Source organism: Malurus melanocephalus, unplaced genomic scaffold, assembly GCF_030028575.1.
Source record: "Malurus melanocephalus ecotype Western Australia unplaced genomic scaffold, MMel_1.1 scaffold_46, whole genome shotgun sequence".
Lineage (NCBI taxonomy): Eukaryota > Metazoa > Chordata > Aves > Passeriformes > Maluridae > Malurus > Malurus melanocephalus.
The window spans coordinates 1,763,575-1,780,117 of NW_026623278.1; the positions used below are offsets into that span (position 1 = coordinate 1,763,575).

General features: G+C 38.6%; 1 protein-coding gene across 1 annotated transcript in view; it reads left to right on the forward strand.

The window, feature by feature from the left end:
- Window positions 1–16,543, forward strand: part of SPIDR (scaffold protein involved in DNA repair) — a 194,349-nt gene that overhangs the window by 115,349 nt on the left and 62,457 nt on the right. Inside the window, exons 10-11 of the mRNA XM_057365036.1 lie at window positions 11,195–11,405; window positions 13,225–13,475. Coding sequence (XP_057221019.1) covers window positions 11,195–11,405; window positions 13,225–13,475 — 462 coding nt within the window. The remainder of the gene's footprint in view (window positions 1–11,194; window positions 11,406–13,224; window positions 13,476–16,543) is intronic.

Below are 16,543 nucleotides of genomic sequence, written 5' to 3' on the forward strand. Positions count from 1 at the left end.
AGATGTATAAATACATGTCAAAATACAATATCCTAYGTAAATATACTTGTAGAACTTAAAGCAAGACTGACCTAGTATCATCGTATTTATACATGGTTTTTTCCATGTTCTGCATAGTGATGCAGTTGAACAAGGGAATCATTTTTATTTAGGTCCATCTKGAATTGCAGATGAATGGGAATATGAAACGTTCTGTTTCTCACAGAGTGCCAGCACCATGAGGAGCAGTGCTGGAAGGGCCTGGCAGGGAAGCTGCAGGCCAGGATACACTCCTTGGGAAAGGAGATGTAAAAGAATTTGGCCCTGGGCYTGGATGAACAAGAAAAGGACACTCTTTTAAATAAAAGATTAAATAAATGCATAAGGAATCCGGCAGAGTGTTGCCATAGTGGGAAAAAATGAAGAATTTCAGCTTGTGTGTGAGAATCATCATCTGCTGGCACAAACTTGTTTATTTTGAAGGTTAAAAGGTGGTTTCTTTCCACTAGTACTTCAGCTGTAGTGGGAGAAAAGGCAGGTAGTTTTGCTGGAGCTTGATCATTTTGTCTTTTCTTTTTCTTTCATGGTCTTGCCTGTGATAYCCTGTGACTTGACTCAAAACCAAGGGCCATTTAGATCCTGTGTATGTCATGTAAAGCCTGGGATATTGTGCAGCGAAGAAACAGTGCTTGCTGTTATTTTAGTGAAGGTACACAGAGAGTGGAAAGCATTGAAAAGGAAAACAGAATGCATGATGATTCCATTATAAGAAGTCGGTCAGCATTCCTTCTTTAGGTTAATATTTCTCAGGTTTTCAAATCTGGCTGCAAAATCCCTGCTTCCAAAACTTGATATGCAGCTTCCAAGCCGGAGAATAAGGATACCATCCTTTGTTAAACACTATGGGTTATATTTAAGCCCTTGATTAACTCACAATTGTTTGCTTGGGAAATCTGTGTGTAGTGGAGTTGTTTCATCCTTTATTGCATAAACTTTTCTCTGGACTGGCAAATTTCACTATTGTTCTTGGAATATCATTCTCACTTTAAACTTCAGGGTTTTTGCCAGGTCCAAGATGTCTGTGATGGAGCACCTTCTCCCTTATGTCTCTGACACCAGTTTTCTCCAAAATCCTTATGTTTTCACAGGTGTTTTCCCACAACTTCAAAGACTTTGTTTTTGCTCTTTTTGGCAGGAGAGGGTGGGGTGCAATAGTGAGGGATACCCATACTCCAAAATTCTCCTCTCCCTTGGAAGTGGGTTGCTGCTGTGGAGAGCTTTAGCTGAAGAGGTTTGTCAGAAAACTGTCCCTTGTGTGATCATAAGTCACAACCTCATTGCTGCCAGGACTCTTCCCAGTTTTGAGAAATTACTGATGGCCCTTTTTTTTTTGGCAGGTGTGTTTGTATCAGGCTTGTAGAAGTTTTACTGTGATGGTGCTTCAACCAATGACTTAAGTTGCAATTCTGTTTTCTTAGGTCCTCTAAAAAATACAGATCTCCTTGTTCTGAAAAAGTTGTTCTTAGATTTTTTTTATTTTTGTAGTGATATGTCTGATATTTTCCCACTTCTTTCAGCTTGGCTTATAATTAGTTTTGATTGATTAGTTTGAAGGAGTTGTTGTTCATATGACTGTGCAACACAGAGAATTGTGATGGTAAACTTGGCTTATTTGGTAGATGTTGAGGTATTTTAAATATAATAAATAGAGGCAGAGCTGTGTGTACTTTTTAAAAATAATAATAATAATAAGGGCTTTCATCTTTCCACTATAACTCTTAATTTTTTTCTCTCTGAAACATAAAAGAGTGTTTGCTTCTAAAAATAAATAATCTTTGAAATGGAAAAGTAAACCTAGAACATGCTGAAACTGTGCAGCCTCTGTAGTCTAATGGGATCACAAAAAAMCAGTCCAGGGGTTCATCCATCTCATTGCATTATTGATTCTGCTCTGCTGAGTCATAACCCTCTTACATGAATCTGAAAAAGAAATGTGGGCATATAAGAGTAGTGTTATACAGTATGAAAACTCCCAGATCTGGTATGATCTGGTTGCTAATTGTCATTGCAACTATTCAGTGATAYAAGACAAAGACAAGTTAGCAGTGACCTGTAGAACATGAAAGATTTCAATATTAGAATTAGAATTCTTTTGTATGTTCTGTCCAATTGTGTCTTTAAAGCAACGCAGGATTACTAAGATTGCTCTGGATTCAGAAAAGAAAAAAAAAAGACAACATTAGACAAAGGAGAATGTTGAATTTCAATGTAATTTCTCAGAGTGTTTTTCCTTGTTTTGTCTGAGAGAGCTATGCCTCAGAATCCACCTATGGTGATTTAATGGAGATGATACGTGGTATTGCATAGAAGCAAAATGAAGCTCGTAAGGTTAWTCTTGTGAGTTATAGCTTCAAAGTACACACCCTACTGAGGACTGTTTTCTAACCTAAAAAGAAGGAAGGTATTTTGTTTATCACATACGATCAGTGTTTCTGTGGCAGGCCAAGAYGCTGAACTTCTTCCCTTGCACACAAGGTTTCACTTAGGCTGCGTTTACACCAGGATGTTTCAGTAAAGAAGTTTCCACTCYGGTCACTAGCATTGCTGTCTGCTCACTGGTGATTCTTGTGAGGGGACTACTGTAGAAAGGACTTTGTCCAAAAGAGATTTCTGTACCACGTTTATCCACAGCACCTTTACCTTTGGAACATGTTTATCAAGAGTAGCAGCAAATACAGGGGAAAGAAAGGATTTTTTGCAGCTCAGCAAGGCTGAAGTGGACAACAGTGGAGGTAAACTTGGTCTATAATCTGCCTAAAGAGCTGTAGAGCTCTGCAGGACAGCTTTGTGTACCAGGGCTTCAGCCACTTCCCTTTGCCTGGTGCTGTTCAGAGACCTCCAGGCTGCTTGAAGCATCTTCTTGCTTGAAGCAGAGTTGGACTAGCTCAGAAGGAGTGTTCTGCTTTGCTGTCTGTGGCTCAGAGCAAGCTCTCACTACTTTTTGTGATTCCCATGTGTATCACCAGACAGCCCAGAACTACTGCTACTGTCAGYTACTCTCCCTGTGCTGATAGCAATGGATTTGTCTGTATAAAAAGTGACCTCACCAGATGAGACCAGAATTCGGTCTTGCTTTATAACCTGGCAAAAAACCAACTGAAAATGCTCAGAAATGAGTATCAGAACAAGATAGGAATACAGGAGCAAGCAAGTCTGATGGAAGATTTTTGGTTATTTAGTAGTTGTGCTGGTTTTTTTAATGCTAGATTTGATAATGCAATATTTAAATAAAATAAAGCATATGCATATATTGATCTGTCTTTCTGAAATTTGCTCAGGGGTGGTTATTTATTCTTACTGCTGTGCATGTGAAGACTCCTGTGAGCATGAATGCAAGACTGGACTCGTAAAGAGTTTTTGCCAGTAGCAAATGCCAAATGTCAATGGAAGAAAAGGATAGTGTTCTTAATAATCTCTGCAAAACATTGAACAAAGTATTTTAAAATGGCATTTATTTGTTAATGGCATTTATTTTCTYCAGTAATCCTCCAAACTTGAAATAACCAACAAAGTACTCTGTCTATTCATATCTTGGTAAGAAATTCTCGAGTTCAAGTTCTTCACTCTAACAAATGGCCCTCAGCTCCTTGGGTGGATATTGCAGAATTCTTYTGGTGTGAGAAGAAGCTTCTCCTGATACATCAGGAGTGGTGAGGCTGTGTGTAATGCTGGCAGTGGCAACACTCCTCACCTTTTATCCACAGGCAAGGAGTTGTTGGTGTAACCTGTTGACCCAAATCTCCATGGTGCCAATGAAGAAAATAAAGAATTGGACACCTTCTGTACAATACTATGCAAGTATTGTATTTCCTTTCTCTTCAACAGCATGCTGTCATCCTCACAATCCTATGGACAGGGGAATGTGTTCATCCTCTTAGTGCTCTAGAACAAGGGCTGGATGAAGGACTTGGGCTCTCCTTGAGGAAATTGTAGGTACATGTGAAGTGCACATATGAAATTATGGACTCTGGTTTGTTGGTATCCAGGAATGTGTTTTTAGGGTTCCAATAGCTTCATTAGTATGTCAGCTTAGGCTTCATTTAAAGATCAGAAAAATACATGATAAAATAAGATGTGACTAGAAATTGTCAAACTTGTGATGTCACTGTAGAAATTTGTGGTGCATTTCTGCATTGGAATTTCCATATTCCAAATCAAAAATGCGTAGCGGAAGTGGAAAAGTACCAGAGAAAAGTGACAAGAAGGGATGTGTGGAGCTTCTGTGTGAGAAATGATTAAGGTGACTAGGGCTCTTCACCTTGAGAAAGCAGTGGCTGGCAGAGGATGTGATAAAGGTCGGTATTAGGAAGTGTGTCGGGAAAGATGAKTATTCACTGCCTCTTAAAAACAAGAAGTGGGGGGCAGCGATGTAACCACTAGGTGACAGATCAAAACAAATCAGAGGAAGTGGTTTCTCAGATGCATGTAATTAGACTGTAGAGCAYGGTGGATGCTGCAGGATGTTGTGGATGCTCTCAATGTACAAGTAGTCAAAAAGCATAAGTTCCTGGAAGAAAAGTCTACCAAAGACTGTCAGATGTCAGATATTACTTCTGCCTTAGGAAGTCACTGAGCTGAAAGTTTCTAGAAGTTATCAGAGAGTGTTCTAAAGAACTTTCCCTAGATGCTTGCTTTTACTTTCATAGTCTTCATTTTGCTGCTCTAAACTAGAGTATGGGGTAGGTGGGCCTCTGGTCTCACACCAGTACAGCCATTTTTGTTCTCTCTAACACTCACCACAAGTTTTAATATGATGTCATGACACAGTTTTGCAGCTTGCTTCCTTTTTTTTTCCTTTCAGAATCCCTCTGGTATGTCCCTGGACTTTGTGGTGGCTCCCTCAGCCACCTCAAGCCCTACGTGCAGTTTAGCACTGGGAATAGAGGGAAGAAGTCATCTGAATCATGAGCTCATGGCTAGTCAGACACAAGTTRATATATGGGGTAAACACACAGATTGGAATTTTTCATAACATCTTGATTATGAAAAGATAACCATGATATTTATATCTCCCTAGTTACTTGTAACACACTCATACTGGGGGGGGCAGAGAGTGGCTTTGTTCTGTTTTTAAAGGAACTTTCCAATTTAATACTTTATTGAGTGCAGGCTTTTTAATACTATTTTTTTTGTGTCTGACTTATGTATTAGGTGTTAAAAAAATCTCAGCATCTCAGTTGGAGTAGATTTTTAGTGAATTCTCTCAGAAATATTATCCCAGTAAGCTAAAGACATGGTTTCCATGCCAGTTTGTACATAAGCACAGCCTGTGAGGGGAATTTTGTGTTTTGGTGGTGCCAAAGGTTAAGCCTTAGCATGATGAAWTTGGGCCAAGAATGCTAGAAATTTCAGGTGTATTCTTCATAGCCAAAAGAAGTGGTTGGAGAGCTCTGAGAAACTTGCCTGCTTCCCAGACTTACTAAAGCCTGGTATTAGGTCAATTTCCCAGAGGTGAATGAGATTTGCTTTKATATCCATCTGTGCTTTCCTACATCAGAAAACCTGTACATCCCCTTCAGTTAGCACACGGTGCAGCTCCCTGCAGAGGTGAGAGCACTGGGTGTGTGGTATAATAATGCTTAATGTTAACCACAAGCTTTTTATAGCAGAGCTCTTCTTAAATGTGAAAATTTCCATATGACTTTTTTTCATGCTACAGGGTGTCATATTTYAAAAGGCAGCACTATGGCAAGCCAGTGGTTAGTTTATATGATTACTCTGAAATTAGTAAAATGATAGAGTGATAAAAATGTTGGCTTTGTGTATTGTAATTTCTTCCTGGAGTGATTTCTTAGGTTTACAAGTACTTCTGTTGAAAATACAATAGTATTTCGCAGAAAGAACTTACATTGAAATAGAAAATATTTACTTTCATTACTTGTGTTGTTTTACTGATTCTCTTAGTTTGCTTTTTACTTAAGGTTCAGTGACAAATGATAACAGATTAGGTTATAACAAATCTATCCATTTAACACCTTTATGCTCTTTTCTTTGTGTCTTGTATTCATGGAATGAATCCTCAGACAAAATATTTTTCCAGTAGGGGAACAAAACAAGTATCTAGTTATTCTATTAACAAATAAAATGCATCATACTTTAAAAGTATGAATTTTAGACATWGCTTGAGTAGTTTTTTGTTGCTACATCTTCTGCAGACCTGCTATTCTAAGGCGCTGAAACCACATTTGGAAACCTGACACTGAGAATTGTATATATGACGGATGTGACTCTGGACGTTGATCTAGATGGTTAATGCTGTTTCTTCACGGGGAAAAGACCACAATCAGCCTTGAGAACTTGTACCACGATAATCCATTGCTTTGAAWAAGATAATTTCAATGAAAGAGACACCAATTTTCTGTCTTTGACGTTGGGGCATGGAAAGAAGTTTTGTATTATGAAAGTGTGATCTCAGAATCAGTGTCCATGTAGCGTTACAGCGGCAGTAAATGACGCTGGTGGAGGCTCACACAAAAGGGGTCAGATTACTCACTGATGGATGAAAATTCTGTGTTTGGGCAATCTCTAGGCATGGCAGAAAGTAGGWCTGTCCCAACTGGATGGTTGATTTGGGCTATATACTGAGAAGATGGTTAGTGTCCTTGGATGATGTCTGGACAGAGATCTGTTTCGAAGTTGTGAAGTCTTTTTGGGGTTTGGGGGGGGGGGATTTGTTTTCCAGTTGTTATCATTAGCTAAGTACTCAGGCACTTCTTGTTGATTTCACAGATAAAACGTTAGAAGTGCCACACAACCCCAAGCAAGAGGCAGCATGAGCAACTTCTTCTAGATTGGATGAAACAAGCAATTCCTGGGAAGGCAGGGATGGGTCCTGTTGTTCCTATGGGGAATGATTCCTCATAGTTCTGGGCAACAGTGTGAGGCTCTGGCACACTCTTGTTCTACACTAATTACTGCTGTGCTACTTGGTGGATGTTAAACCTTCTTTATGCAGAAATCATTGTTCTGAGATGTGAGAATAGCCTGTTTCATAATTACAGTGCAAGCTATAGGTCACTGAAATGTTAACATTGTTTGGTTAGTGAAGTATACTCTTAAAAGAAAAAAAAACCTCTAGGCGTTTTACACTTTGCAGAGGAAAAGAAAAAAACCAACAAAAAACAAAAGCCCAGTAAAATACCCAGGGAGAGTGAACAAAAAACGATGTTCTCTAATTTAAAGCGATCCAGAGTCTTCTCGAGTTCATGAACCAGCAGCACCGTCTGATGTCAGCAGAACTGAGCGGAAGCGTGTGGTTTGTGAGCTCGCTGCTGCCGTGGAGTCACAACTCCTCGCTGGCTGTGGATGGGCTGTGCAGGGCAGACCACAGTGCAAACCCGCCCATAGTTTGCCCCAGGATTAAGACCCTGCCTCAAATGGAAACATCAGCTCCTTTAGCCAGTGCCATGCTGTACATTCTGCCRCGTTTCACACCTCGGATGGGGACAGACCACAATTAACATAGAAGAGGGCACTGACATCTCCTGCTTCTAGTTGGTCTCCATCGTAGGAGGGAGGAAGAGAAAAAGCAAGCTATGTTCTTGGACAGAGAAGTACGCTGCTGCTGGAAAAAGAAAAAGAAAAAAAAATTATTGCCTCATGTTCCTTTAGCATGTGACCACTTACGGCAATTGCTGATTGTCTACATACCAGGAAAAAAAATGCCCTGTAGTATAAAAAGTTCCCAGTCTCTACTTCAGGTCATTACAAAGGTCTAAAGGCAGTTACTAAGGAAGTCAACTACTAATCCAACTTTTAAACGTCCTTTGCTGAGCAAGAAAAAAATCAAGAGAGTACAAGAAACTGTCTCAGGGGGTTTTCTAATCTGTAGTATGCTTTTTTTTTTTTCCCATCGTCTCTGTGATTTGCTGAATGAGATGGTGTCTCTCATTCTWTGGAATCTAGCTTTTAAAATATAATGAAGCAGATAGAAAAGAAGCAGTTTAAGAGAGGTCACAGAAGACTTGCAATGCCYATTTAACACTTGATGTGCTAAGAGGGTGCTACGGAGTGTATTCAGTATCCTAGAGTAGGGCTACTTGCGGGTGTAGAGAATCTGCAGCTGAACAGATGTTTAAAGTTGARGTGATCAGTTTTGGTGTCTCAGTCACAGGGGCAGCACATGCAGGGATTGCTTGGGGAAGGGATTTTTCTTTTCCCAACTCTTCCAGCACGATAGGCTTTCTCTGCCCTGGTCTGTACCTTCCAAACAGACAAAAAGAATTAAGGAGTACCTGTGTCTCTAACATGATTGCCTTTGTTGCAAAGAGAAYGGGATGAATAATATACTGTGGCAATGCAGAGATTTCTGCCATGAGGACAGCCAAAGTTGCCATCCTGCAGAACTTGTTTTTKCTGAGCAATACTAGAAAGAATTTCTGGCAAACCAGTTTTCATTCAACTAATTTATACTATATTAATAATTCTATTCTTTATATTGAAGAATATATATAAGACTTGGTAATAATGTAAATAAACAATAAAATTATTCTATTTATTGTATGTAAAATAGAAACAATTTTATGTTTTCTGTATTATRTATACATATAAAATATTCCCATTTAGCCATCTCACGAAATAGTGAGCTTGTTACAAACTTCTTTCTTACATCTTTCATTTCAAGTGGGCTTTATTTCTATTTAATCCTAGTTATTTTCATTGTGAAATATCTGTCCATTAAGAAACAAGGAAGATTTAAGTAGATGCATGTGAATATTCYTTTGATGTAGCTGAAGAATTGCTGCTAAGTCTGTGCACATCTATGCAGGTCTAAAACAAATGATTTCTTAAAGAGAGTGGTTTTGGTGAGCTAATTGCATTTTAGAAATGGGACACTTCTCCTGAAAGTGTATAAATGTCCTCAGTTCTGCTTTGTGGAAATACCAAGTAGCCACAAGTTTATGCACTATCCTTGTAAAGCCATGATGAAATAATGAATATTTCACTGGGAAAGCTCTTGGTRGTTGTAAAAGTACTCTTGACATGGAATGCATAAGCATAGCAAAACCATGGTACATGTAATTTGARTATCAGTAAAACCTACCTGCCTTAAAAAAAAAAATAACCTGATCACATGTCTGCTTTGGAAATTAAAAATAAAACCATAAACCTCAAAGTTTCTGTAAATGATTTTCTTCTAACGTCAGTATTTTTTTTTAGAGAATGAGATGTTTTAGATCAAGCAAACATTCTTCTGACATTAGTGACGTAATGGTCTCGTGTTMAGAGAGATTTCCTGTTTGCTTTGGGTCTGAACACAGACATCTCAAGACAGAAGGTGCTAAAATTTTCATTACACATCTGCATGTAAAGACAGCCCAAACTGTTCTGAGATCTGTAGCAAACTTACATACATTTCTGTTCTCTAGAAAAAAGGAGTAAGGARCAGTTTAAAAATCTAATAAAATCAGAGATGTCTCAGTTTGCTGACCAAGCTAATTCYTCAGTTTTAATCCTGTAATGCAGAAAATTATCAGGCAATGTCAGTGTGGCAGCCTTGTGAGCTACTGCCATGATCTTAACTGGGAGCTCTGTTASCAAATTCATCTGAAGTCAAGGGACTCAGTGTCCTTTAGAGATGAATTGCTGCTCTCCTAAATTGCTGCTCTGGGGAGCTCACAGATGGYAGTAAGGCTTCTTTGTGGTGAAGGTCAGGACTTGGTTTTATGCTGTAACTGCTCATGAATTTTCTGTTTCAAATCATAATTTCTGTGAGTGTTCACAGTAGAAGCAGCACATCTTGTTCATAATTTATGTGTATGATTCATAGTTTTAAGTTTCGAGTTTAGTTTTAAATGTATCCTTTTTTCCTAAAAGGCAGAGATCATCTGGCTGCTGTTTTATTTTCCTAATTATAAAGTAACAGAGATTATATTTAAAAAATTACTGCAACTCTTCCTATATGCCTTTGAAAATATGAATACATCAATCTCCCTTTAGCTGTGTGCYCTCTAAAGAATGAAGGAGTCTGTTCTAAGACAGACCATGGTGAAGATCTTATATGGACTGAGATCAGAAATAATATTTTTGAGTGTTTAATTGTTTCATTTTGCTTTTTAACTCTGTATGGTTACATTTTGAGAAACAATGTCACAGATGAGGAAACTTGCTTCGCCTCCATAGTATAAGTGCTGAGCAGTCCAGAGGCTGAAGTTCTGAACAGGTCAGCACAGCTTTGCTGCCAAGGCAGGAGACTTTGTTTTACTCCTAGATGATAAAAATCTAATAGTAGAAAAATACAGGCTGTGGTAAAGTCACCAAGTGGATTTAGGTCTGTTTTGATGGACTGTAGAAAATGAGATTACTGGTTGGTTTTGTTAGCTSACTTCATTAGAGTTGTGTCCTGTAGTGTAAAAAGCATACTTCTAAATGTGCAACTGTGATACCAGCATAAGGAAAAAACCCTAACATAAACACATGCTTTGGCATGAAATTATTGTGTGTTTAGAGATTCTGCAAACATTCMCTTAATCTGGTGGGTAAGAAATTGCTGTGTGTGGAGCTGTTTGGGAATTTACATTGGCACTGGAAGCCAAAGCTTCCTAGGAGAGCGCGTTTATGACAGTGACAAACTCACAGGCAGGATAATATACAGCATATTGTTAAAAAAGCATAGGATTTTGCTTGYAGAAAAATAGAGGAGGAAGGAGCAGCTTGCTGCCAGCTGCATGAGAATGGATTTGTGGATTTGGGTTGGTGGGAAGCACTCACCAGAGGGGAATGTCCTGCCAGAGTCAGGCTGGGTCCAGGAGAGGATGCTCTGAATTAACACGTAGCAGGATTAATGCTCTTTTGTTCCTCAGTGACTGTGTGCGGAGGGTCCTGGTGCTGTCATTTCTGTGCTGACAACACGGACACACCAGGGGTAGCATTTGGGGGCTCAGCAGCTCTGCTGGCTTCCAGGTGTCACCTGTCCCTGGATGCAGTGGGTCTCCAGTAGCCCAGGGCTCTGCCSGAGCCAAGAGGGCTGATCCAAGCTGACTCCATCTGCAGGGTGTGTTATTTGCAATTTGGATAACACAGCTCTGAAGCATTTTAGTGGTAGCTGTAGAAAAAAAGGGGAGAGAAATGCAATGCAACACGTATTTTAAAATAGCGCTTATCGGTAGTTTAACTTATAATGGCTTTGATGCCACTTAAATTGTTTTTTTTCCAGGCAAAAGCTGCTTCTTGAAAATGCAGATGTTCCTGTAATCATGAATACCTACTTTAGTCAGAAGGTGCTACTCAGTGAACATTCAGAAGCCAGAGAGAAGACATATGGCCTTACAAATGTGCTRATCAGGAAGAATATTATATCTTTGGCACAGACCTTCAGACTAGATGACCTTGATGATAAGTCACACCAGGAATCTTCAGATAATCAGGTATGGTCCATTTGGTTCACAATTAAGCACTTGGTAAGAAGTTGGTGAGCAGATGTTTGGAAATCATAAGAAAAACAAAAAATCTAAATTACTGACCTGTTTGGTTTCTCCTTTCATTTAGCCAAGGCTGAAAAATATGCACTGTTTACTTTAATAATATTTTCTTAGTGGAGGCTTTTGGTCCATCCAAATGCTGAACTGCTGTGAGGTTATTTTGCTGAAGTCTCACTACTGTGCTAAATAGTAATTATAACTTGTTTTTTCATTGATTTTTTTCTTATTCTTTATAGCTATATAGCAAAAAAATAGCTCTTTTCTTCTAACTCACTCAAGGTACTATTTTAAATAAACATTCCTTTTGCCTGTCCCTGTGTCTTAACTAATTTCCTTATCGATCCCTTCTTTAAAGCATCAATTGATTACATCATCTCCCATCTCCACCCCTTCAGTTTGTTCTCTTTCCTATTTTGACTTTATTTATATTAAAATGTCTATTGACTCTGCATTTCTTTAGCTGTGGTTGTACAAGCTGAGGTATTTTTAGAGATTTGTTTTCTTCACAGTCTGTGCCAGCACTTTCTGGAAGTAAGGCTCTTGTAAAAGCTTTATATTGGCTACCTAAATGATTCTTAATATTTGAGAAGTTTGGCCCTTCAAGTTTGAAGAACAGTGGGTGTCAACATTTTGTGCTTGCCTTATATATAATTCCCATTATAGGCCTGGGAATTAAAAAGTTACATAAATCAAATCTTAATCACCTTTCTTGCTTCAATTCTAAATTGTAAAAGGCTTCTACTGTGGTATTTGAAAATCAGAACAATTTACTTGTTCTCCTCATAGCTCCTAACAAACAAACTGCTTCATTTAAAACTCAGTAGACAAGTTTTATTGCAACCACTTTGTAGACAAATGGTAGTGTCGTACCACAATTTTCTTTTAAATACTGCAAGTTCTCCTTCTTTATTGGTATATAATACTTATGGCACAGTCTGTGATACTCTGAAAACCTTTCTTGGTGCCCAGCTTTTTATAAACACACGTTTCATTGGGAAAATAGAAATTTGGCTCATCCTGCAAAGGGACCTATATATATTGACCGTGCTAGTCTACACATGCATCCAATTTTTACTGAGAGAGATTTACTTAAAATCAAAATAAATTAYGCTACTCATTTAGATTAAGGCAAAGTGTAGTATTAATGAAATTTATTTTGCAAGTTTGGAAGTGTTTATTAATAAAATATGTTTTGAAAGTAGTGAAAAAATAAAGTTTTTGCTTGAAAAGTTTTGTACTTTCCATTAATCATCTAATTCTTTTGCATTGAAATATTTTTCACTGAAATGTGTAAGTCTGAGCACTAGGTTACTACTCTGTAAGACTAGACACCTGTTCATTTCCAGCTTTATTTGACAGTGCAGAGGTATTCAAGATGAATTTTGCCCTTTTTTTTAGAAGAGGAAGGAACAGAACATCAAAGAAGTAAAAATGAAACTCCATTCAAGGGGGAAGAATCATAGGAATTAACATCAGTTCTGTTTTCCTGCTGGTGTCACCTTCATTCTCAGGGGTTGAATTAGCTCAAGCCAGAGCACCAATTAAATACAGGAGCACAACATGTGTGCCACTCTCTTGAGTGTTCCTTAAAAATGCCCAGTGAATAACTGGCCACTAATCCGTGGGTTACTTTAGGAGCAGTAAAGAGATTTGAAACTGATTTTGCACTTGCAGCTTGATTTCTTGTGCTGAAGTTCTCCTCTCTAGCTTTTCATAGTTTCAAGGTTCTCTGGAATGCTTCTCTTAATGGGTTTTCCTTCACCAGGTTGCTTGTGCTCCACAAATCCATAACAACAGTGATTCAAAACAGCATCCCTCAGCACTGAGTGCTGTCAATGACTCTCTGCTTGAAATGGTGGAAAGCCAGGGAGCAGTGGGATGGAGAGAAGTGCAGGTACGAGTGGTTATCCAGAGGGTGTACTGTTTGCCTGCAAGAGAAGGGTGCAGGAGCCTCATCCAAGGAAACAAGCCTCTATGTGCAACGCCCATCGTGAATACAGAGCCACCACTTGTTAGGTGAGTAATGACATGCATGGGAATTCTTCTGTTGAGGCTGTGATAGATGAGAAACCAAAGAGGAGGGAGTTCAAAAACATCATTCTTGTTGCCAGCTTGTGGGGAATAAGCACAGTCAGCAAGGAAGGCATGGGGCTGTTGATGGGAGTGCCGTGGTTCTTTAATAGGTATGGTGTGACACACARGTAGTCCTGCCCAGAGAAGGGAAGGATCTATCCACAGTTAGTGTCATCAACAGATGACAGGAACACTGAGAATGAATTCATGAGAAGCTATTTGAGAACATTATATGCTGTTCCTTGAGTTTCACTGAATATTTGTTACATCCCATTTGCCTATTTCAGTCTCTGGTACGCTCTGCTAGTRAGTTACACTCATGCAGTGGTCCTTTGAAACAAGAGGAAGACATAGAGAGAGAAATGAAAGGCTTTTCTATAATGAGGATTTTGCAMAAGTGCTATTAAAGAAACATAGGTGTGTGTTTCCATTGTGAAGTCACTGGAAAGAGATCCTGTTAACTTATGGAAATCTGGAGGTCACAGCAATTAAGTTCCTCTGCAGTAAAAAGTGTTGCGGTGTCAAAACATGAACAGCAATGCAGAAACATTACACACAAAACCCATGGAAAATTCAGCTTTCAACCAGTTGTTTTAGCCTCTTCTGTTTTAGTCTTTGCCTCCTAACACTGTTCTGTTTACAGTGGATAGAATCAAGAATTGGTTCTTGTTTTCTTAAATACAAAAGATACAGTAAACAGTTTTCCCTTCTGACCAGTACAGAACCATTGAATTCTTTCCTTCTCCTTTTACGATCCTCAAGGTTTGAGACCARGGACTGATTTCAGTCTTTCTCAGCAGCTCTGGGTCTGAGATAGCTGTGTCTGTTTTTGCATTTCCTTCCTTTGGTTTTGCACTAACTTCAACTAGCAACTTCATGCTGGCTTAAAATTTTGAAAGGTTAGGTGTATCAGATTTTATTTTCACTCAGGAAGATTATTAAAGTGAGYTATAGCAGCAGAACTTGTATTAAAGTTCTAAGTTCAGCCTTTCAGGACATAAATAAACMTTTCTTCCTGCAGAGTTTGGGGCCTGAATGGAGATGTACAATTAGTTTAACAGGCCCTATTGAGAACTCTCCARATGTAATGTGCAATAGGCTTTGAAAGGTAGGTTCCTCTAAGCCACCCTGGAGGTGGATAGTGGTGTCTTCAATGGTCCTTCTTCCTGAGCTCTTSAAATACCAGAATTCTCTGAATTCTTGTTACCTTATGAGCCACTGGATAATTCACAGCACTCATTGATCAGTAAAATTCCTCCTGAAGGAACTTAGGAAGATTGTTCTTTCCTAAAATACAAGCTTGGTCATCACCCACAGGAAAGTAATTATCAAAAGCCTTATCCCCAACATTTTTAGGAGCTCTTTTACAAATAATAGYTATATTGAACATTATTTTTTAAAAAGTAATTGATACATCTTGTCTGGACTCTTTGCTTTGTRTTTAATTCATTCTTACTATAACATATATATTTTTTAAAAAGTAAGAGTAAAGTACTTTACCAGCCCACATCAATATGTGGTTTTCTCACTACTGCTCCATGTAGATTTTCTTCCAGAGGACTACATTTGATCAAATGTCAGGGCAGCTGACAGACTGTTATTCAAGCTGATTTTTTCATTTCAAATTTGTAACCAAAAGTACACTTAACTTGCAGTCACACAATTTAAGGTAGTTAACCTGCCTGAGCCCACACCCTTCAGAGGAATGAGGTGAAAGAAAACAGAAMTCTCAGATTGCACTTCTTATGTCAAACGTGAAATAGAAATAAAATAAAAAATGAGAGCCTGTTGCTTCTGAGTACATGCTCTAGCTGGGTATTGTCATGTGCAGTTGTTAAACTGGTCTCTTAAAAGTTCYTCAAATTTCATGTCTCAGCTCAGAAAACAGCTTGTTTGTTGTTGTTCACAGCTATCAGGCTGTGTTTTGGATCCTGAAGAATAAAAGRAAACAACCCACTTTCTCTTTTGTAAAGAAGAGAATGAACACTTCTTTTACAGAATGAGGAATGAAAAAACACCTCTTGCTGCTTTATCAGCTGCTATTTCCATGGCTGATAAAACATCCACATGAGACTTCTCCTCTACCAAAAATGTCTGTGTCTGTCACCTGATAGTGAGAAAAAGGGTCCAACACCCTCTGGCAGTCCTTTGAACCAACTGATGGCTTATTCTTTTGTAACTAAAAAACCCTCTTTTTTCCTTTTTAAACTTCTTTCTGTAAAGTAAAACTGCGTTGAAAGCAAGGTTTGTATTTTATGACACAGGATGACTTAGATTATGCTTTGTTTCACAAACAAAAATTTCTCATTAGATATCAATGTAAATTAATACCTAATTGATTAGTATTTTAAACAGGCTGTTTWATTGCATATATTCTGTTGCAACGCTTCACAATAACCTARATGCTGTTGTCACAGGGAAGCATGAAAAGAAAAACCTCARTGAGCTGAAAAGAAGCATGAAATTAAATGTGGAGCAGGGGAAGTGATGCATTTGGTTCAAGGCATCCAGTTTCTTGCAAGAGAGTGACAAATTGTGGGAGAAACCTCTATTTTGATTGTAAGAAAATGGGTTGATTTAATTGATTAAAGCTAACATTTGGGAAACAGAAACTACAGTGCTCCCCATGTGCATCCAGGATTTATTGTTCATAAATACACATGTGTGGAATATGGCCTTTTACTGATAGACAGAGGGATATGTTTGAAGGGTTTAAGTTTGCTTAGCTGAAGTATTCAAAGCATTTTCCAGGGATGCTGAGAAATCTTTGCAGAGACTGAGGACTTCTCCGGCTTCTGTTGTACATAAATTGGATCCACATTCTCCGTATTATTGTTGAAATATTTGCCTTTCCCCCATAACTAACTGCTCTTGCAAATGGACTTTTCATGCTGAAGGAGTTTCATGGGGGAAGAGAAACCCAGAAGAAAATATGACTCGCTGTGACTGTCTGCCCATTTCCAGCATTCCTGACATACTTTTTACTGCCTTTTCCCCTCTGATGGCAGAGA